Here is an 18,657-nt window from a genome sequence, read left to right on the forward strand (position 1 = left end):
GCCCGGACGACGTTGCCTGGAGCCAGACGAGGGAAAGAAGGAGGGGCTCACTGTGGTCGAGGGTGACGAGAGGGTACTTTGAGGCAGTCTCGACGCTTGAAGGAGGCGAATCGAGCGAGTTGTGAGGTGGTGAGGGAGGGGAAGGGAAGAGAGAGGCGAGCCTGGCGAGCGCCCGAGGTCGTCGCGGTCAAAGGTCAACCTGCGCCCTCCGCGGACCAGCTTCTGCACGTTGTGCGAGCTGTGCAGCCTCTCTCAGCAGCGTACGATGGCGTCACGCAGCCAGCAAGCTCGTCGAAAGCTGCCCAAGCGGTGTAGAGAGGAAGCGGGTGCGACAGAGCGAGTCGAGCGCGCGTTCGAGCGCGAACGCGTCCTCGCACAGTACAAGGGAGCACTGCAAGCTGTACGAGCGCTCTAGCGGCGAAAGCGACGAGGCGTGTGCTTGGAGAGATGATGAGACTGTCGCGTGTCGTCCGTTCGCTTCTCCCTCCTCACCGCCTGCCAGCGTGCACAAGCTGCGCCCAGAGCTCCAGCCAACCGACTAGCCAGCACCAGCAGCAGCGATCCCACACCTGCGCCCGCTCATGGACGAGCCGCTCCTCGCCCCGACGCCTCGCGCACCCGTCGTCCGGTTCGACGTCGACGCCTCGCCCGCACCGAGCCCGGTCAGCACCCCACCAGTCGTATCTACAGCCTCGACCGCCATCCCGCCACCGCCAGCCTCGCCAGCACGCGGCCCCGTCGCCGATCCCTCGTCCTCGTCGTCGGCCAACCTTCCCCCCACCTCGTCCCTCTTCCGCTACAGCGACAGCGACGACGACGGGCCGATCGCCTCGACGAGCACCTATGCTCAAGCCTCGCAGTACCCTCCAGCCGGCGGCAGCTCGTCGACCTACTCGGGCTCGTCGCACTACCCGCAGCACGGCCCCGACGACTCGGAGGACTACGACGACCGCGACTGGGACGGCGGCGACCGCCCGCTCATGGAGGGTATCGCGTACAAGGGCCTGCGACGCGCCAGCCTCGACCTGCGCGGCGAGGAGCGGCGCCTCAAGGAGCTCGAGCGCGAGGGAGAGGAGGCCGAGCCGCCAGAGTGGCTCACCCGAGGCGGCGGCGTGTGGGCGGGCGTGTCCAACCTGAGCAACAGCATCCTCGGTGCGGGCATCATCGGTACGCCCAGCTTCTCTCTCGCCTGAGCCTTCCAGGGCGGACCTCGCACTGACCGCGTCTGCGCCTCCCTCGCTGCAGGCCTCCCGTACGCCCTGCGAGAAGCCGGCTTCTTCGCGGGCATCGTCCTCCTCGTCATTGTCGGTATCGTCACCGACTGGACCATCCGCCTCATCGTCCTCAATGCCAAGATGTCGGGCCGAAGAACCTGTGCGTCCCCTCGACCTCCTTTCCTCCTCCTCTTTCCCTCCCGCGCTCGGCTCCGGTCTCCTCTCCCCGCCCTGGTCACCATTCACTACCTCTAGCCCGAGCCGGTCTCGTTCTCGAATCAGCACGACTGACGCTCGTCCCGCACGCAGACATCGACATTCTCGACTCCTGCTTCGGCCGCGCAGGTCGCGCCGCAGCCTCGTTCTTCCAGTTCTCGTTCGCGTTTGGCGGCATGTGCGCCTTCTGCGTCATCATCGGCGACACGATCCCGCGCGTCCTGCTGTCGCTGGTCGGGCCCGACGCCTCGCCGGTCGTGGCCTTCTTCATCTCGCGCCCAGTCGTCACCATCATCCTGACGCTCGGCATCTCGTTCCCGTTGTCGCTGTATCGCGACATCGAGAAGCTCTCGCACGCCTCGGCGCTCGCCCTCGTCAGGTGCGTCCTCGCGCCTCTCCCTCTCTCTCTCGTTTTCCTCGCGCCGACGTCTTCCCGTCCCGCAGCATGGTCTTTATCGTCGTGAGCGTCGGCGTTCGAGGTCCAGGCGTCGCCGAGGAGCTCAAGGGCGACCCGGAAAAGCGGTGGACGCTCCTCGAGAGCGGCTTGTTCGAGGCCATCGGCGTCATCTCGTTCGCCTTTGTCGTGCGTCCCCTGTCTCTCGCCTCCTCTCGTCGAGCCTCGACCTGACCCTCGTTCTCATCGACGCAGTGCCACCACAACTCGCTCCTCATCTATGGCTCGCTGCGCACGCCGACCCTCGACCGCTTCGCCCAGGTCACGCACGTCTCGACGACGATCTCGGTCATCGCGTGCCTGTGCATGTCGACGTCCGGGTTCCTCGTCTTTACCGACCGCACCCAGGGCAACATCCTCAACAACTTTAGCGAGGACGACATGTTGATCAACATTGCCCGGCTCTGCGTGCGTCCCCCCTCTCTCTCGCGTCTCACCTCCCCTCTCCAGTCGAGCTCACTCGACCTTCCTCGTCTACATAGTTCGGCGCCAACATGTTCTCAACGCTGCCGCTCGAGGCGTTCGTGTGCCGCGAGGTCGCCGAGACGTACTTCTGGCCCGACGAGCGCGAGTTCAACAAGAAGCGCCACGTCCTCATCACGACGGCGCTCGTCCTTTCGGCTCTCGTCGGTGCGTCGCCGTCTCTTTCCTCTCCCTCTCTTGCAGCAGTCTCGTACTGACCGGGCTTGAGCGCACACAGTCTCGCTCATCACGTGCGACCTCGGGTTCATCCTCGAGCTCGCCGGCGGCTTCTCGGCGACGGCGCTCGCGTACCTCTTCCGTACGTCTACCTCCCGCTTTCTCCCTCATCTCGCACGCCTCCCTGACCCGACCGCCGTCCCCTCGCACGCAGCCGCAGCCTGCTTCCTCCGCCTCTCGGGCAGCGGCCGCCAGCTCGCGCCACAGCGCCTCGCGGCGTGGGCCTGCGCCCTCTTTGGCGTGCTCGTCATGGTCCTTTCGACGTTCCTGAGCATCCGCAAGGCCGTCCGGGGCGAGAGCCACAAGGTGTGCTGAAACGGAGCCGCGGACGATTTTCCTCCTGCGCGAGCGACGTGGCGAGGACGGACTCGTGCGAGAGGCTCGGCCGCGTCGAGATGGGTGCCTCGGTGTCGCTCTGAGCATAGTACGAGAGCCGGAAAGCGTCTGTGCCGCTCTCGACCGTCTCGAACGCCCTTCTCGCCCGACGCGGTCGGCTCTCCCTCGTCTCACGCCTCAGCCCGAGAGCTCTGAGAGGCAAGAGAGGAATCATTGATCGTAACGACGCGCCCTTGCGGCCGCTCGAGCCACGCAATGCCGCACTGCAGCTTCGAGAGACGGTCGCCTTCCCGCTCTTCGCATGCTTCCTCTCTTTCGCTCTCTCCCCACACTCGCCCTCACTACCGCACCTCACACGAGCCTGCTACATCTACCCGCGTCTACCTCGAGTCGAATCGACGTCACGCCCACCGAGCGCCGCCCCTCCTCGTCTTCCTCAAGGTGCGCTCACGCTCTCTCCCCTTTCCCTCGGTCTCGACTGCCCGCACAGCGTCCTGTCCGTGAGGCACTCTACTGGGCCTTCCCCGGCACCTATAGAGACGCTTTCCAGAGCCGCAGAACCTAACGCACCCGACTCCTCGGTCCACAGCTCCCCTCTTCCCGACGCTCGAATGCCGCCAACCCCTCGCACGCCGCGCACGCCGACGAGGCTCAATCCGCGCCAGCCCGACCCGGCCATGCGCGCCACTTTCGAGGGCCTCAAAGCCCAGTTCGACTCGGGCTTGCCCGTGGAGCTCCCCGGGTGCGACCCTGCCCCAGGCGGTGTCCGCATCTACCGCGGCGCCGACCTCTACACGTCGGAAGGTCGCCAGGAGACGGTCCGCCTCCTTGTTCGAGACAAGAACGACGGCGACGCCGAGTTCTGGGTGGCACAGGCGAGCGGCGAGGCCGAGCCGGGTTCGAGCGAGGCCCCGGCGCAAGTCGGCAAGGGCCAAAACGCGCTCAGCAGCGACGACGACGATGACGACAAGATGGCCACCTCGCGCAGCAGCAGCTCTGGGCCCGAGCGCACCACGCCTCGCCGCAAGGCGAGCAAGGCCGCCGCCGGCTCGTCGTCGCCTCGCCCGCCGAGGGCCACCCCTCCGTCGTCGCCCTCGAAGGCCCGCCGCGGCACTCGCCTGGACTCGCCCATGGTCGACCCCGAGCCGGACCAGGACTCGGAGGACGAGGACATGCCTCGCGCCCGGCGCACATGAGCGCTCGTGCCGCCCACCTCGCGTCGTCGTCGCCGCTCGAGCCCGCTCCTGCATTCCCCCCTCCTCGTCCCCTTCCTCGCTCCTCTTTCCCGCCTTTGTCGTCTCCCCAACCTCAGTAATGGCATACCGTGCCCGTCAGCATCGTTCCCGTCCGAGCGAGGCAGCCTGAGCCGCCGTCGAAGCGTGGCGGGATCTTCAGAGAGCGGTCGGCCGAGTGTGCTCTCTGCTGAAAGCTCTCGAGTGCTCGACTGTCTGTGTACAGTCTCTGAGAGTAGTGTGGGAGACGCTGCGAACCTCGAGAGCAGCTCTGCAAGGTGTTGGCGGGCAGTCGTCGCCTCGACGACTCTTCCAAGTGATGAAAGCTTTCTTCTCGCTACGAGCCTGCCAGTCGAGCAAAGAGCTTCGCCCAGGCTTTCGAGAAGTGAACTTTGCGAGCAAGCTACGCAGAAGGACCATGCGGCGAGCGAGAGAGACTGCCGAAAGGTCGACCGCGTCCGCCTCTCCGCAGTTGGCGCCGTCGCCCGTCTCTCGTCGAAAGCTCAGTTCGTGGTCAGCGGGACCAGCCTCCGGATCGCGCAGGTAATGCTGCAGGCGCGAGGCTTGAAAGACCGGTCGAAAGTCGGGAGCGAGCTCTCGAAGCGCGTCTCGTCTCCTCCCGCTCGTCCTCGCTTCTCTCCTCGTCCCGTCCTCGGCTCGTCCCTGCGCCCACTGCGACGCAGAGAGCATCGCGAAACGACTCTCCCTGAGCAGAGCCTCGACCTCTCGCTCGCAACGCTCGTCAGGTGCGTCCGCTCTCCTCCATCGTCGGCGCGACGCGAGTCGCGTCCGTCTCTCCCCGCCCTCCTCGCGCACAGGCGGCGGTGTGGCGCTCTTGCGGCCGCACGCAGCCGCTACGAGTCTGTACGAGCCCTGACGAGCACCTGCGTACGCCCGCAGTCCGCTATCGCCATGCACTCTTCGCCTCGCTCCACACCCCGCACTCCGTCGGGCGCCAAGATCAACGCCGCCACGCCCAAGACGACCGCGCCGCCGCGCACCGTAACCGACCAGTTCCGCAAGGAGTACAGGAACCTGCTCGACCGGCTCCCCAAGTGCGACCTCGACCCCGAGACGGCCGTCATCTTGACGCACCAGACGGCGCAGCGCCGCACGGGCGCGGCGCAGCACGAGCGCATCCAGCTCCGCTCGGCGTACGACGCTCAAGGTCGCACGGTCACCTGGATCGAGCACGTCCGGGGCGAGCGCTCGTTCCCGCAGAGCTCGTCGTCCATCTCGACGCCGTCCAAGAGCAAGAGCAAGAGCAAGGGCAAGCAGCGCGTCGAGCCGTCGAGCGACGAGGGCGACGTCCACGTCCTGCCGTCGACCGACGACGAGTCGGACGTCGTCGTCACCCCGACCCGCACGCCGCGCAAGAGCGCTACCAAAGTGCAGCCGTCGCCGTCGTCGTCACCGAGGAAGGCCCCCGTCACGCCCTCGAAGAAGGCCCCCTCGACGTCGCGCCTCCCGATCGACGAGAGCTCAGAGTCGGAACCCGAGCCGCGCATGATCGGCGAGCCGTCGGGCACGGACAAGGCGCAGGAGCTCGCCGAAATCGTCGAGCGCCTTCGCCTCAAGTCGGACACGGAGGGCGAAAAGCGAGGTGCGCCCTCTTTTCTCTCGGTCGCGATACCGGTTCTCGTACTCACCGACACACCCTCCTTTGCGCAGAGCCGCCTCTGAGCCCGCCGCGCCCGACTCCGAACCTCGACAAGCTCCGGTACCGGCTCCGCAGCAGCGCCACGTAAGCAGCGTCGGCGACGAACACACTCTCTAGCCCTCCGTTCCTTCGCAATGTCATCGTTATTGTGCCGTCTCGAACCGAGAGCTGCGCAGAGCTGCGAGCCCGCAGAGCGAAAGATGCGAGTGCGAGACGAGAGTGCTTTTCTCGCGACGAGCCGAGAGAGAGAGAGGGTCCGAGCGAGAACATCTAGTTGCCAGTACAGCCCCGCCGCGCCCGAGTCTACACAAAGGAGAAGCACCTCGCCACGGCTCAGAAGACGTCGCCCGTCGCGATGTACCGGAACGGCGGGCCCGACGTCTCGGGCCTGAGCTTCTTGGCGATCTCGCGCCCGCCCTTCCACGTCGAGCTCTCGAGGACCTGGGGCAGGCTGAGCTCGACGCCGAGGCGCGCGTTGATGCCCGACCGGATGCGGTCGAGCATGCAGATGGTGACGGACCGCATCTCGACCATGGCCGAGTGCGAAGCGTCGAAGGGGGGGAGCTCGAGGAGGGTCGGGTAGTCGGACGGGGAGGAGGGGACGGGGAGGGAGAACGAGGTGAGCATGGCGGGGATGTTGGGGACGAGGAGGTCAAAGTCGATGAGGAGGCCGCCTGCGGGAAAAAGGCGAGGGCAAGGAGGATCAGGACCGGCGACGAGCGAAGAGGAAAGAGATGATGAGAGAGGACGCACCGTTGCGGTACTCGGGCAGGCCCGTCATCTGCTCCTTGCCGATGAACTGCCACGCGAGGAGCGTCTCCATGCTGCAGAGATGCGACTTTGTCAGTTCGAGAAGGTCCCGACGATCGAGGGCAACAATGGGCACGAGCCGCAGGAGAAAGTGAGAGGTTGGACGCACACCTCGATGAGCGAGTAGGTGAGCCACTGGCTGAGCTTGTGGAAGCTGACGAGGTCGCCAAACTGCTCGACGCCGTCCTGCTTGGCGAGGCACTCGACGGGCCACACGTCGCCGAGGCTCACGCCGTCAATCTTGCTCCTCGCGGCGGGCCACACGCCGCTCAGGCCCGAGATGATGACGTCCCACAGCGTGTCCATCTGGACGGCGACCTTGTTGCCGAGCACGGCCGACGGGACGGCCTGCGAGGTCGAGTGCGCGAGGAGGTAGTCGACGAGGTGGCCCGGGCGCGACGAGCCCTTTTGCGTGAAGTAGACCGCGTTGGACGGGTCGGACAGGACGCTGCCGAGGCGGACGAGGAGCTGGGCGCGGCCGTCGATGCCCGTCATCGGGTTCGAGTCGGACACCTGGAGCGCCTTGGCGATCTCGTCGGTCGTGATCTTGGACAGGCCGACGGCTGCAGAGAAAGTCGCTCGTCAGGTTCGTGGACCAGAGAGAGAGAGAGAGAGAGAGCCGGAGAAAAGTGGGCGCACCGTCGACTTGGCACGGCTGCGACTCGCCGCCGCTGAACATGCCGGCCTCGAACATCTCGAGCGAGCCGACGGCGAGGCCCTCGCTCCTCCCGATCTTGTCGCCGCCGTCCTTGGGCGCAAACTTCCAGTCGTTGCCGGCGCCGGCGTCGAGGAGGACGCTCGTCACCATGAGGTCGACGAGCCGGCGCGCCTTCTCGAGCGGGTCGACGGCGGCCTCGTCCCACGCGCTCAGGAGCGGGTCGACGCGGCCGCCGACAAAGTGGCGCCACCGGCCGTGGGGCGGGATCGAGGCGTAGTCGTCGCCAAAGTCGCGCGAGATGAGGCCGCACACGAACTCGACGATCTTGTCCTGCTGCGCGAGGTCGAGCGTCCAGTAGTCGAGCTTGCCGGCCTCGGCGAGGGCAAAGACGCGGCCGCAGCGCTCGCGAATAGAGGACAGGGAGCGGAGGTAGGCGATCGTGTCGGCGTTGGTCGCGGGCATGGTGCGCGTGTACTGGGCGAGGGCGAGAGAGCTGTTGCCGGCGAGGAGGGCGGTGTCAGAGCTCGTTCTAGGAGTGGGGCCTGCTCGCTCCGATGCTGCACACTCGACTCGCTGGCCTTTGCGCCCCTGCCGCACCCTTGCGACGCTGATGGCCCCGGCCCGCCGGCCGCGAGCAACCCTGCGCCGGCCGTCCCGCCGCCGTTTGCCCACTCCATGCCGCGCGCACACCACCTTGCACCCGAACAACGCCCCTCAAGTCTCGTGCGACAAGTCTCGGGCCGCGCTGGTCGAGGTGGGAGCGGAGGAGAGGCGGGCGAGGGTGACGAGGTGGGGGAGGGTGCGAGGGTGACGAGGACGCCTCGTGGAAGCCGCAGGGACGCTGTACAGGTAGCTGAGCTCACCTTTGCGAGTTCGAGCTGGGGAGCAAAGGTACTGGTAGAGGTGGACGAAGAGCGAAGCGAGTTCGAGAGGGAGGAGCGGGCGACGCGATATCTCTCACCCGCTCGAGCGGGCCAGTCCGTGCCAGTCTGAGGAAATCGCTCGGCGATGCAAAATACTGCACAACAGGGGGAGCTACTGCACAAAAGGAGAGAGAGAGAACTAGCTCAAGAGGGGGTAACAGACAAGGGAGGGGGGAGCGCCCGGGCCTTCAAGGGCGACTCGACGACGACGACGACGACGGCGACGACGACGACGCCCGTTCAGAGCCTCGCGCCGTCGACCGCGACCTTGGCCAAGTCGACTGGGGCTTCTCTGCCGGCCTGCTGCTCGGCCTGTCGCGCCGCACGCTCAGACTCGAAGAGCCAGGCCTCGCAGTGCGAAGGCCAGACGGGCCAGGCTGGCGGCCTCTTGCCTCGAGCGCGCACGGCGGCCTGCTCTGTCGGTCCGAGAGCGAGCCACGCCCGCCACAGCTGGCGACACGAGTTGTACAGGTCCTTCTTGAGCGACAGGAGGTGGGCCTGTGCGCGCACAGTTGACTTGCCGGTCGCCTCGGCGTCGATGCGGTCGGCCTCGTCCGAGTACTCGTCCGACACAGGGCGACCCTTGATCTCGACGTCCTCGAAGCGAGGGCAGACGGGCGACGGCGGCAGGTCGGCCCGCCTGGCCCAGTACCACCGCGCCTCATCGCTCAGCTCGCCCCACCGCCAGCCGACCTCGAGCTCCTTTGCCTCGCTCGCTCGTCGCGCCTCCCACGTCGCGTCGGCCGACACGTCGTCGCGCACGAGCTCGATCGAGATCTGGCGCGGCTCGTACTGGTCCATGTTGGGCAAAAGTCGCCGGTCGTTGTCCGTGACGATGAGCTCGGCGGCCTCGAGCGAGCCGAACGCGAAGAAGAAGACGGGGTGACGAGCTTGACAGGCGCCCTCGAGACAACGCGGGCCGTCCTCGGCGCGGATCGCCAACGGGCGAGGACGCAGGCGGCCTTGATTGCGCATCAGGAAGTAGTAGACGAGGGCGGCGGTGCAGTAGTCGGACAGGCCGTGCACCCGCACGGTGTACATGCGCCTCGCGAGGGCGGGCGCGATCGGGTCGGCCGCGCCTTGCTCGACGGCGGGTGCGCCGAGGGCGACAAAGTCGGGAACGGCGACGGCGGGTGGAGCCAGTGCTCGAACTCCCAGTCGCTCTGGAGCGGCGCTCGACCGGCTCGTAGGGCAGCTTGAATGCCGCGAGGGATAGGGATACGGGAGGAGGAAGGCGGTGGCGGGGCGAAGGAAGAGTGGTCGGTGGAGGCGACGGGGCGGGCGAGCGAGGTCGAGTTGAGGGAGTGGGGGAGGAAGGTCGGGGCAGGAGGAGGGGTAGGCGTGGGGGTAGGCGTAGGGACGAGGCCGCCTCGAGTCGACAGCTCGACGAGGGGCGGCGACATCTGGCCTTTGCGGCGGAACGAGGGCATGGCCTTGAGCCGCTCGGCAGTCGGCGGAAGCGGCGGCGATGCGGCCGAGAGCGCACGACGTGGAGCTTTGCTCGGGCGCGCGCCTGCTGCTGCGGCGACGTCGCCCGACCGCTTGGTCGGCGGCGACAGGCCTTGCGCTCGAGGAGGGGCGGACGGCCGACCTTCGCGCTCGTCGTCGTCGTCGTCGAGCAGCGAAATCTCCTCGACCTCGCGCTTGACGACGACAGCTGTGGCGGGCACTGGTGCTGGTGCTGGCGCGGGTGGACGAGGGCGACGGCGAGGGTCGACGGTCGTGCTCGTCGTGGTGGCCGCGGCCCGAGGCACGCGGCCGATGGCGCGAGCTGAAGTGCTCGCGGTCGCACCGGTGGGTGTCGGCGTCGCTGACGGCGAGAGCACACGTGGAGGTGGTCGAGGCGCGTCGAGCTGGCGGTGTTGAACCTCGCGCTCCTTCTGCCCGCCTTCCCTCTTGGCCGCTCCCACAGACGACTCGTCCTGCGCCGCCGGGCTGCTCGTCGACACGCTTGTCGAGCGACCCGCCTCGGGCTGCAGCTCGACGAGGCTCTCGTCCTGCTCCTCCTTGACCCTCGCGAACGGCGACCTCGACCTGTCCAGCTCGCGCTCGGCCGCCGCCGTCACGGCCGCCTGCTCCCGAGCGGTCGCACGGTCCATCTCCTGCTCGAGCCACGCCATGCGGCGGCGGACGAACAGCGCCCTCGCTCGCGCTGTTTGCGCGTCGTCGGCGCGCGGGTGGAACTGGACGAGGGCGAGCTGGGCGGACGACAGCGCGTCGAGCGCGTCGAGGGAGAAGGACAGCGACTGGGTGTGCAGGTCACCGCTGGGCGAGTGCGCTGCTGCTTGTGGCGGTGGCGGCGACGCCATGGTCGAGGGGCGAAGACGCGGGAGGCGACCACCAGGCGAGGCGGCGGGAGGCGAGGGGCGGGACGATGGGGAGGGCGACCGCAGCCGTGCAGTAGACGAGCGCGTAGTCGCAAGCTCGTACAGCTCGAGGCGCGATTGGTGCTGATGCGCAGCTCGTCGAGGACGACGACGAAGGCAGAGAAAGCGCGTGCCTCACAAAGGGAGCGTCTCGTCTTTTCTCTCGCATGGCGTTCCTCGGGAGAGGGCCAAGAATGCGTTGCGCAGAACGTCAAAAAGGAAAGAGAAAAGGGCTGCTACGCAAAAGAAGAGAACCGGGAACCTGCGAAACTGAGAACGGCGGAAAGAGGGAGAAGAGGGACGACTAGGGCGCGAACGAAAAGGGGAGAGAGAGGGAGAGCTCGAGGCGAGTGTCCACTGATGACTCATGGTGCTGGGAGAGAGAGAGAGGCGGAAGATGCGGTGCGAGGCCGGGCAAGGCGAGGAGGGAAGGAGAGGTCGGTGCGAGGGGTAACGGCGCGGCGGCGCGCTCGCCCGAGCGGGAGAGGTGGGTTCGTGTACTGAGTGTCCGTGTCGTGAAAGGCGGAGAAGGCGAGAAAGATGACGGGGCGGGCTCAGGCGTAGGTCGCGTAGGGACGGTGGCTCGCGAGCGACCCTTGCTGCGACTGCTGCTGCTGCTGCGGGCCCGCCGGCTGCTGCTGCTGCTGGCCCTGCGCCGAACCGAGCGACTGCCCACGAGGCAAGCCACCCTGGCCCCGGTGCGACCCAATCGCGGCGGCCGGCGGCGCCTGCGGCATGCTCGAGGCGGGCGCCGGCGGCGAGGGGCGCACCTCGGCGACCTTGGGCGCCATGGGCGAGCTCGCGCCCTGCGAGCGCGACAGCGAGACGGGCGCCGAGCCCTTGCGCCCGCGCATGCTGCCGCCGATGCCGAACAGCGAGGCGAACCCACCCTTCTTGGCCGGGAACGCCTGCTGCGGGGCCGCCGACGACGACGACGACGGCGACGCGCCCTTGCCGATGCTGGGCGTGCCCGGCGCGAGCGTCGAGCCGCTCGAGCTCAGGCTCGAGAACGTCGTCGACGAGCCGGACGACGAGTCGGTGCGCGCGGCGGCCGAGGTGGCCGGCTGCGCCTGCTGGGTCGGGACGCCGTTCGACGGCCGCTGCCGCATCGTCGGCGCCTGCTGGATCTGCGGCGACGGGTTGACGGCGTGGATCGCCGGCGGCTGAGGCGAGGAGGACGGCGGTGGCGCCGTGCGCGCGGCGTGCAGCGCCTGCGACGGGTGGTAGAACGGCTCGTCGACCTTCTTGGGCTTGGCCGGGGCTGCCCTCGACGGCGGGCCCGAGCTAGGCCCGTTCGACGTGCGCAACTTGGACGCCGAGCGCGCGAAGAAGCCGCCGCCGCCCTTGTCCTTGACGAGCTTGGCGGTCGGCGTGGCCGGACCGGCCTGCTCCTTCGTGAGCTTGGCCGAGGACGACGGCGCCTGCTGCTGCTGCTGCTGCTGCTGCTGCACGGGCCGCTTGACGACCCGGTCCTTCTCCCTCGCCGTCGCCGAGCTCGCGCTCGAGGGCGTCGGGCTCTGGCCGCGCGACCCATCCGGGCTCGACGCGCCGTCCGAGCCCGACTGCCCGCCGCCGACGCCGCCAAAGAGCAGGCCCAGCCCGCTCTTGCGGCGCTTGACGCTGCCGTGCGGCGCCGCGGCGGGCGCGAGCTTGCTCGGCGAGGGCGGCGCTTGCGCCTGCGCGACGGCCGAGGGCTGCGGCGGAGCGGCGCCCGCCGGGAGCGAGGCGCTGACCGTGCGCGGCTGCTGCTGCTGCTGCGACTGCGACGACGGCGGGCGAGACGACGGCTGCGACGCCGCAGCGGATGGCGCGGCGCCCGAGGGCGGAGGAGGCGCGGTCGTCGCGCTCGCGGGGAAGGCGCTCCTCGACGGCGACGCCGAGCGCGGCAGCGGGACCTCCTGCGGGTCCTGGATGATGCGGGACGCGGTGCGAGGCGGGACGGACGAGTGGGACGAGGTGGGCGGGACGGGCGTGTGCGTGCCGGTCGAGGGAGGGGTGTGGAACGGCGTGGACGAGGCGGAAGGCGGCTCGAGCGACGCGCTGCGCGAGGGCGGACCCGGGCGAGTCGGCTGCGGCACGGCGAGCGGCACGGCGGCCTCCCTCGGCGGGTGCGCGACGGGCGGCGCGAGCGAGAGGGGCATGCTCGTCGCCGGCGGCGGCAGCGCCGACGCGAACGCCGCCGTCGATTGGTCGAGCCCCGGGCTCGGCTGCGGGCTCCTCTTCTGCGCCTGCGCCTGCGCCTGCCCCTGCGCGTGCCCTCCTGCTGCTCCTCCCGACGCTCCACCGCTGCCCTGCCGCCCGCTCGACCTCGGCCGCTGCCCCTGCCCGTGCTGCTGCTGCTGCGCCGCAGCACGCAGCTGGTCGGTCGACACGCCCATGGCGCGCAGCGTCGACTCGCTCGGGAGGTTCGGGCTCGGCGGCAGCGGCGGCGCGAGCTGGCCTCCTGCGCCGGCCACGCCGGCGCCGGCGCCGGACCCTGGGCCGCCGGGGCTCAGGCGCGGGCTGCTCAGGCCCGACGACGCTCGTGCCGCCGCGAGCGAGACGCCGCTCGAGCTTTTGCTCGTCGGGAGAGCCGCCGCCGCCGCCGCTACCGAGCCGGCGCTCGTGCTCTCGCGGCTGCGCTCCTCCGACATGGCGAGCCCACCCTCGCTCGACGAGCGGAACCAGCCGAGGCTCTTGCGCCCGCTGCGCTTGGCGCTCGCCGTCCCGCTGACGCCCGCCGCGCTCATGACGCTCGGCGGTCGGCTCGAGCCGTCGACGCTCCGGCGCGCAGAGCCGAGGCTGCTCAGGCTGAAGGCGCCGAACCCGCCGCCGAGGGTCGACGTCGTCGACACGAGCGACGACGTGCTCTTGCTCGCGGGCGCGTTCGAGTCGTACCGCGACAGCTTGCCCTTGGCCGACGCCTTGGCGCGCTCCTTCTCGAGCGCGCGCTGCGCCTTGAGCGTGCGCTGGTACACCTTCGAGTTGAGGTAGTCCGACTCGCTCGGGACGGCGGGCATGTTGGCCGGCTGGCGCGACGCGACCGACACGACCGAGATGTCCTGCGCGGCCGGCGGAGGGGTTCGAGGGTCAATCTCATCGGGCGGCGGCGCGAGGGAAACAGGCGAAAAGAATGAGGGGACGCACGTCGGCGTCGATCTCTCCAGAGAGCTTGCTGCGCCCCGTCATGCTGCGCACGCCAGCGCCGGGCGCCAACAGGCCGTTGCGGACCTGGGCCCTCGCGCCCTGAAGCGGCTCGCCCGCGCTCGCCGACCGCTGCTTGGTCCACGGCTGCACCGGCGCGCCGCCGCCGCCGCCGCCGTACTCGGCGCCTCCTCCTGCTCCTCCCTGCGCCGCGTACTGCGCGACCGACGACGTGCTCGGCGAGGGCGAGATGGTCGGTGACGGGTTGGGCGACGGCGTGACGGCGGGCGAGGCCGACATGGACGGGTACGGGCCGAGGAAGCTGGCGCGAACGCCGGACCGAGGGCTCGTCGCGGCCGTGAGGCCCGTCGTCTGTGCGGCGGCCGAGTGGGCGTACGCGAGGTCGTACGGCGAGGGCTCGTTCGAGACGTTGAAGCCGAACGGGTCGACGAGGGCGACGCCGGGAGGGAGGCGCGAATGCCGTCGGCCGTCGCCGCTCGGGGCCGCGGAAGAGGACGAGGCTGAGGATGGGGAAGGGTAGATGGGCGCGGCGTCGAGTAGGCGCGAGTGCTGCTCCGGGAGGGACAAGGGCGAGGTCAGCTTGGGCTCGGCTCGGGGCACCAAGACCGGGCGAGGAACCTCCAGAGGCGCGCTCGATAAGGAGAGAGATGAGGGACGTACTCGTTGGACGGCGTCGAGCGGGCGCTCCCACCGGTACGGGTCGTCCTGGTGGCCACGCGTCCCAGCCGCGTTGCGCACGTCCTCGTCGAGCAGCTCCTCCTGCGCCGACCCGTTAAAGTCGTCGCCGCCCTGGCCGCCGCGGTACCCGTTCATGCTGCCGTGCGACGCGACGTGCGGGCTGGGCGATGCCGAGCGGAGGAGGGCCGACCGGCGGTCGACGACGGGTGCGACGGCGGAGGCCGACGACGCGAGCGAGTCGGTCGAGGCGGACGCGACGGGCGCGTAAGTGGGCTCCTCCGGTGTCGAGGGAAGGGTGCCGAGGTCGGACCGAAAGCTGGACGCGCTGCTGCGGCGCGAGGTGCGAGACGAGCGGGACGAGAAAGGCGGGGCGGGCGGTTCAAGGGGCGACTCGAGGCCGGGCTCGACGGGGGTTGCGGCGGCGGCGGTGGCGAGCGAGAGGGTGGGTGTGCTCGACGAGGCGCGCTTCTTGAGGGGTGGTGCCGAGAGCGGGCGCGTTGGCGGCGGGGGGGCGACGGCCGCGACAGCCGGGGGAGGAGGAGGAGAGGCGAGGGGCGCCGGCGTGGTGGATGGCGAGGCGGGGCCTGGTGAGGGCCGGTGTGGTGGTGCGTGGCTGGCCGTGGCTGCTGCAGGGTCTCGCGCAGGGCTGCACAGGGGGCGGGGCGAGGACGAGAGGGTCAGCACGAGGCGAGCTCCGGTTCGGCTGAGCCGTCGCTCGCTGGCTCGCTCGGCAAGGCAAAGGGACAGGCTGCAGGCGCACCTGCTGGACCGAGCCATGGCGTCCTGGTCCATCTCGTCGCGCTCGCCAGGTGGTGGAGCGCGCGGCCGCTGCGTCGGGCCAACGATCGGCGGTTCGCTCGCCGGTTGAAGGGCCGTGCGTCAAGGATCACAGCCGCTGCGCTGTACGACGGTTGTGCAGCTGTGCAGAGGTAGGCAGACGAAGCAGCGCACAGCAACGAGCCCTCGCTCTCTCTCCGCGTCGACTCTTGGCGCGACTGGCCGACCCCGCAACCTGCTGCACGCGCGCGAGGCGGTCGACCCGGGCGCAGTGCGACCGTCAAACTCTCTCGCGCGAGACGGCGATCCCGTCTGAGCAAAGGCGACAAGCCGAGAGCCAAGTAGAGACGCGGGTGCGTCTGCGAGAAGCGAAAGCGAGAGGACGAAGCTGCGAAGGTCGACCGGCCGCAGCGGGCGACGTCCAGCTGGACGACTCGGGGCGGGACCGTCTCGAGCACGACGGGACGGACACGCTGAGAGAGAGAGAGAGAGAGAGAGAGAGAGAGAGAGAATACACGCGGGCAGGCCGCCTAGGGCCGACCATCTACAGCACGCCGACGGGGTGACCCTCGCCGCCCTCGACTGGCAGCTGCGCTCACCGCTCGAGGTGGCCGCTCAACGGGTTGCTGCTCACGTCGATGTGGACGAACGCGCGCTCGATCCCGCTCAGCTGCTCGATCGCGTACTGAGCCGCCTCGCCAATGTTGTGCGCGACCGTGAGGGAAGTCTCGGGTGGGAGGACGGCGTCGCACTCGACGATGAGGCCCTCGCCGGCGTGGTAGATCGACAGGTGCTGGATCGCCGTCACGAGCGGCGAGAAGCGCGTGAGGAGGTACGCGATGCGCTGGTGCTCGTGCGGGTCGGCGCGCCGGCCCGTGAGCTTGCCCACGTTGTCGAGCAAGGTCCGGGTCCACTCGACGATGACTGCGCGCACGTGGCGGGTCAGTGAGTGCGTCGCGCAGTAGGTGACGAGAGTCGGGAGAAAGAGGGACGCACTGTAGAGCGAGAGGACGGCACCGCCGAGCGGGTCGAGGTACGGCCACTTGACGAGCTGGCCGATGTAGGGAAAGAGGAGCGAAAAGAAGTTGAACACGATGTCGTTTTCGGCGTCCTGCTGGAGCGCCTCGACGCTCGCGCTCTTGATGGCGCGGCACGACAGCCAGACGGCGCCCTTGACGACGATGGTGCCGACCATGGTCGCGATGGCGATGGGCGGGAGGTGCGTCTGCTCGAGGTGCGGGTCGCACAGTCGCTGGATCGACTCGATCCCGACTTGCATAAAGGAGGAGATCATGAAGACGCTGAAGGAAAGGATGCCGAGCGGCTCCATGCTGTAGGGGGGCGAGGAGGGGGTCAGTGCGACCGTCCGAGGCTCTCTCCTCGCCGGGGCCCGACCACGTCTGCCTCGCCAGTACGACATGCATCCTCTTCGACGACAGGGAAGGAGAGAAAGAGCGACGCACCGCTGCTTGCCCGTCGGGTAGGCGAACTGTGACTGCCACGACCGATGCTCGATGACGCGCGTCGTACCGAAGATGATGAGGGTCGACAGGAAGTCCATGGCCGAGTCGACGGTCGACGCGATGAGCGACATCGAGTGTGACAGGAGGACGACGCCGATCTTGGCTCCGAGAAGGACGACGTTGACGAGCGTGTTGACGTTGACGGCCCACCGCACGCTCGCGCGCAGGTCGTCGTCACGTCGAGTCGTGTCCGGCGGCGTGCTCGGGATGAGCTCGCCCGTCGCCTGCTTGGCGCGCGCCGACTCGAGGACGTCGTCGACCTCGGCAAACTGGTCGAGCGTCTCGTTCTGCTGGACGTAGAACTCGCGGACCTTTTTCGACATGCGCTTGAGCTCGTCGTCCGACTTGCGAAAGTGCTCAAACTCGCCGGCGCGGTCGTCGATGAGGCCCGCGACGCGCAGGACCGACTCGGTGCGCTTGATGGCGGCGCCGCCGCCGTCTTCGTTGAGGGCGACGAACCCGGGCGCGGCCGTGAGCGAGCCGTAGCCGTTGCTCGGGAGGGTGAGGCGGCGCTTGGGCGTGCTGCGGTGCGGGTTGGGGCCGTGGCCGTTGGCGAGGAGCGGGGCTCGCTCTGCGGTGGGCGAATCGAGGGCGGCCTCCTCGTCGACGTCGCACAGGAGGTGGTGCTGCGGTGGGGGCGTGTGGGTGCCTGCTGACGACTCGTTCGAGTACCGGCGGGCGTGGACGTGCGAGCTCGAGTGGTGAACGAGCTGCGGAAGATGAGGCCGCTCTCGCGAGGTGGAGCGCGACGCGGGCTGGGACGAGTCGTCGCCGTCGTCGTGGACGCGGAAGGTGGGCGTCATCGAGCGGTGCTGGCGTGGCCCTTGGACCTCTCAAGCCGAGGCGGACGCGGTGTGGACGAGAGAGAGAGCGCCGTCACCTCGCACTTGATCGAGCCGCTCTCCCTCTTCGTACACCAGCTCACCCGACCAGCTGAGATGTGGCAAGCTGCCCTGCAGGACCCTCAAGAGCGCTCTGCCTTCCAGGACCTCCTCGAGGGCTACTTTCGCCGACCGTTCCCCACTTCGCCGCCCACCTCCCGCCGCTCCGAGCCCGCACCACCCCCAGCACTCGCCGCAAGAGCGCCGCCGCCCTCTTCGTCGTACAGCGCAACCGCACCCCGTCAAGCACCGGCAAGCCCCTCGAGCGGGCCGCGACAGCCGGCCGGTCTCGTCCAGACGCAGAGCGAGGATCCAATGACCCGCGTCACCTCGTCGCCGCACTACCAGGCCTACAAGCTGTCTCAGGCCAAGACGCCGACCGAGGCGGCTCGCACAGTCGCCGGCTTCGACGCCTCGACCAAGCGCGCTGTGCGTCCCCCCTGCCCTCCTCTCGCTCAGGTTCTCTCGCGCTCGTTCAGGCGCTCACTCTCTTCTCTCTGCAGTTCGCCAAGGCCGTCCTGTCGTCCAAGGGTCCGCTCAACAGCGAGGAGCAGCGCAAGAAGAAGGAGAACGGGCCGGGTCCGCTCGCCGTCGCCGTCCCGCGCACCTATGCCGGCCCGCCGCCTCCGCGACGAGCGGGCGCCGGCGCCGAGACGGGCACACCTGCGGCGGCTGCAGAAGAGCGCGTGCGGGCGCTGTACGACTATGCTGGGACGAGCGCCGAGGACCTGTCGGTGCGAGAGGGCGACGAGCTGGTCGTCGTCGAGCGAGGTGCGTCCCTCAGTCCTCTCACCTCAAGTTTGCGCCGGGCCGACTCGCCCTCTCTCTCGGCGGCACCTTTATGGTTGCTGTCGAGGGAGGGGAAAACACCAACCCCGCGGCAAGGCGTTCATCGCTCACGGTCCTTCGCTTCCCGCAGTCGACGCCGACTGGACCCGGTGCAGGAGCGCAAACGGCTCTGTCGGGCTCGTGCCGGCTTCATATGTTCAGGACATTTGATGTAGCCCTTTGTGTGAGCGCAATCAAGCTTGTTGTCGTGCCGCCATCTCGCCCTTCTCACTCGAGACGACGCAAGTTGGTCTTTCG

At 69.1% G+C, this 18,657-nt stretch overlaps 8 protein-coding genes across 8 annotated transcripts; 4 read left to right on the forward strand and 4 right to left on the reverse strand.

Annotated features, from left to right (window-relative positions):
- Positions 1-824: 824 nt before the first annotated feature.
- RHOBADRAFT_33689 (uncharacterized protein) lies at positions 825-2,925 on the forward strand. The gene is made up of 8 exons (XM_018413132.1): positions 825-1,167; positions 1,246-1,374; positions 1,524-1,809; positions 1,875-2,013; positions 2,080-2,292; positions 2,367-2,514; positions 2,585-2,665; positions 2,738-2,925. Exons 1-8 carry the CDS (start codon positions 981-983, stop codon positions 2,896-2,898), a joined length of 1,344 nt encoding a protein of 447 aa, XP_018273587.1. The 5' UTR covers positions 825-980; the 3' UTR covers positions 2,899-2,925.
- A 605-nt stretch (positions 2,926-3,530) lies between these two features.
- RHOBADRAFT_41533 (uncharacterized protein) lies at positions 3,531-4,115 on the forward strand (the record flags this gene model as incomplete). Its single annotated transcript, XM_018413903.1, has 1 exon — positions 3,531-4,115. One exon carries the CDS (start codon positions 3,531-3,533, stop codon positions 4,113-4,115), a length of 585 nt encoding a protein of 194 aa, XP_018273588.1.
- A 948-nt stretch (positions 4,116-5,063) lies between these two features.
- RHOBADRAFT_51382 (uncharacterized protein) lies at positions 5,064-5,934 on the forward strand (the record flags this gene model as incomplete). Its single annotated transcript, XM_018415811.1, has 2 exons — positions 5,064-5,754; positions 5,823-5,934. Coding segments are annotated over 2 exons (797 nt in total), but the record flags the coding sequence as incomplete, so codon positions are not given.
- Positions 5,935-6,144: 210 nt separating this feature from the next.
- RHOBADRAFT_33692 (uncharacterized protein) lies at positions 6,145-7,741 on the reverse strand (the record flags this gene model as incomplete). The annotated part of the gene is made up of 4 exons (XM_018413133.1): positions 6,145-6,485; positions 6,565-6,635; positions 6,731-7,184; positions 7,261-7,741. 4 exons carry the CDS (start codon positions 7,739-7,741, stop codon positions 6,145-6,147), a joined length of 1,347 nt encoding a protein of 448 aa, XP_018273590.1.
- Positions 7,742-8,358: 617 nt separating this feature from the next.
- Positions 8,359-10,511, reverse strand: RHOBADRAFT_51384 (uncharacterized protein; the record flags this gene model as incomplete). Its single annotated transcript, XM_018415812.1, has 3 exons — positions 8,359-8,514; positions 8,608-9,247; positions 9,313-10,511. 3 exons carry the CDS (start codon positions 10,509-10,511, stop codon positions 8,443-8,445), a joined length of 1,911 nt encoding a protein of 636 aa, XP_018273591.1. The 3' UTR covers positions 8,359-8,442.
- A 611-nt stretch (positions 10,512-11,122) lies between these two features.
- Positions 11,123-15,182, reverse strand: RHOBADRAFT_51385 (uncharacterized protein; the record flags this gene model as incomplete). The annotated part of the gene is made up of 4 exons (XM_018415813.1): positions 11,123-13,609; positions 13,695-14,261; positions 14,373-15,036; positions 15,151-15,182. 4 exons carry the CDS (start codon positions 15,180-15,182, stop codon positions 11,123-11,125), a joined length of 3,750 nt encoding a protein of 1,249 aa, XP_018273592.1.
- A 580-nt stretch (positions 15,183-15,762) lies between these two features.
- RHOBADRAFT_33695 (uncharacterized protein) lies at positions 15,763-17,013 on the reverse strand (the record flags this gene model as incomplete). The annotated part of the gene is made up of 3 exons (XM_018413134.1): positions 15,763-16,091; positions 16,164-16,498; positions 16,631-17,013. The coding sequence occupies 3 exons, from the start codon at positions 17,011-17,013 to the stop codon at positions 15,763-15,765; spliced, it is 1,047 nt and encodes a 348-aa protein (XP_018273593.1).
- Positions 17,014-17,628: 615 nt separating this feature from the next.
- RHOBADRAFT_51387 (uncharacterized protein) lies at positions 17,629-18,615 on the forward strand (the record flags this gene model as incomplete). The annotated part of the gene is made up of 3 exons (XM_018415814.1): positions 17,629-18,000; positions 18,075-18,342; positions 18,491-18,615. 3 exons carry the CDS (start codon positions 17,629-17,631, stop codon positions 18,568-18,570), a joined length of 720 nt encoding a protein of 239 aa, XP_018273594.1. The 3' UTR covers positions 18,571-18,615.
- Positions 18,616-18,657: the final 42 nt, after the last annotated feature.

The sequence above is a fragment of the Rhodotorula graminis genome (assembly GCF_001329695.1).
Source record: "Rhodotorula graminis WP1 unplaced genomic scaffold RHOBAscaffold_2, whole genome shotgun sequence".
Taxonomy (NCBI): domain Eukaryota; kingdom Fungi; phylum Basidiomycota; class Microbotryomycetes; order Sporidiobolales; family Sporidiobolaceae; genus Rhodotorula; species Rhodotorula graminis.

Bases quoted from the DNA above. Each gene is read 5' to 3' on its own strand.
- RHOBADRAFT_33689 (XM_018413132.1), top strand. From the start codon at position 981: ATGGAGGGTATCGCGTACAAGGGCCTGCGACGCGCCAGCCTCGACCTG. The intron at 1,168-1,245 runs GTACGCCCAGCT...CCCTCGCTGCAG, and splicing joins CCTCGGTGCGGGCATCATCG to GCCTCCCGTACGCCCTGCGA. The intron at 2,666-2,737 runs GTACGTCTACCT...CCTCGCACGCAG, and splicing joins GGCGCTCGCGTACCTCTTCC to CCGCAGCCTGCTTCCTCCGC.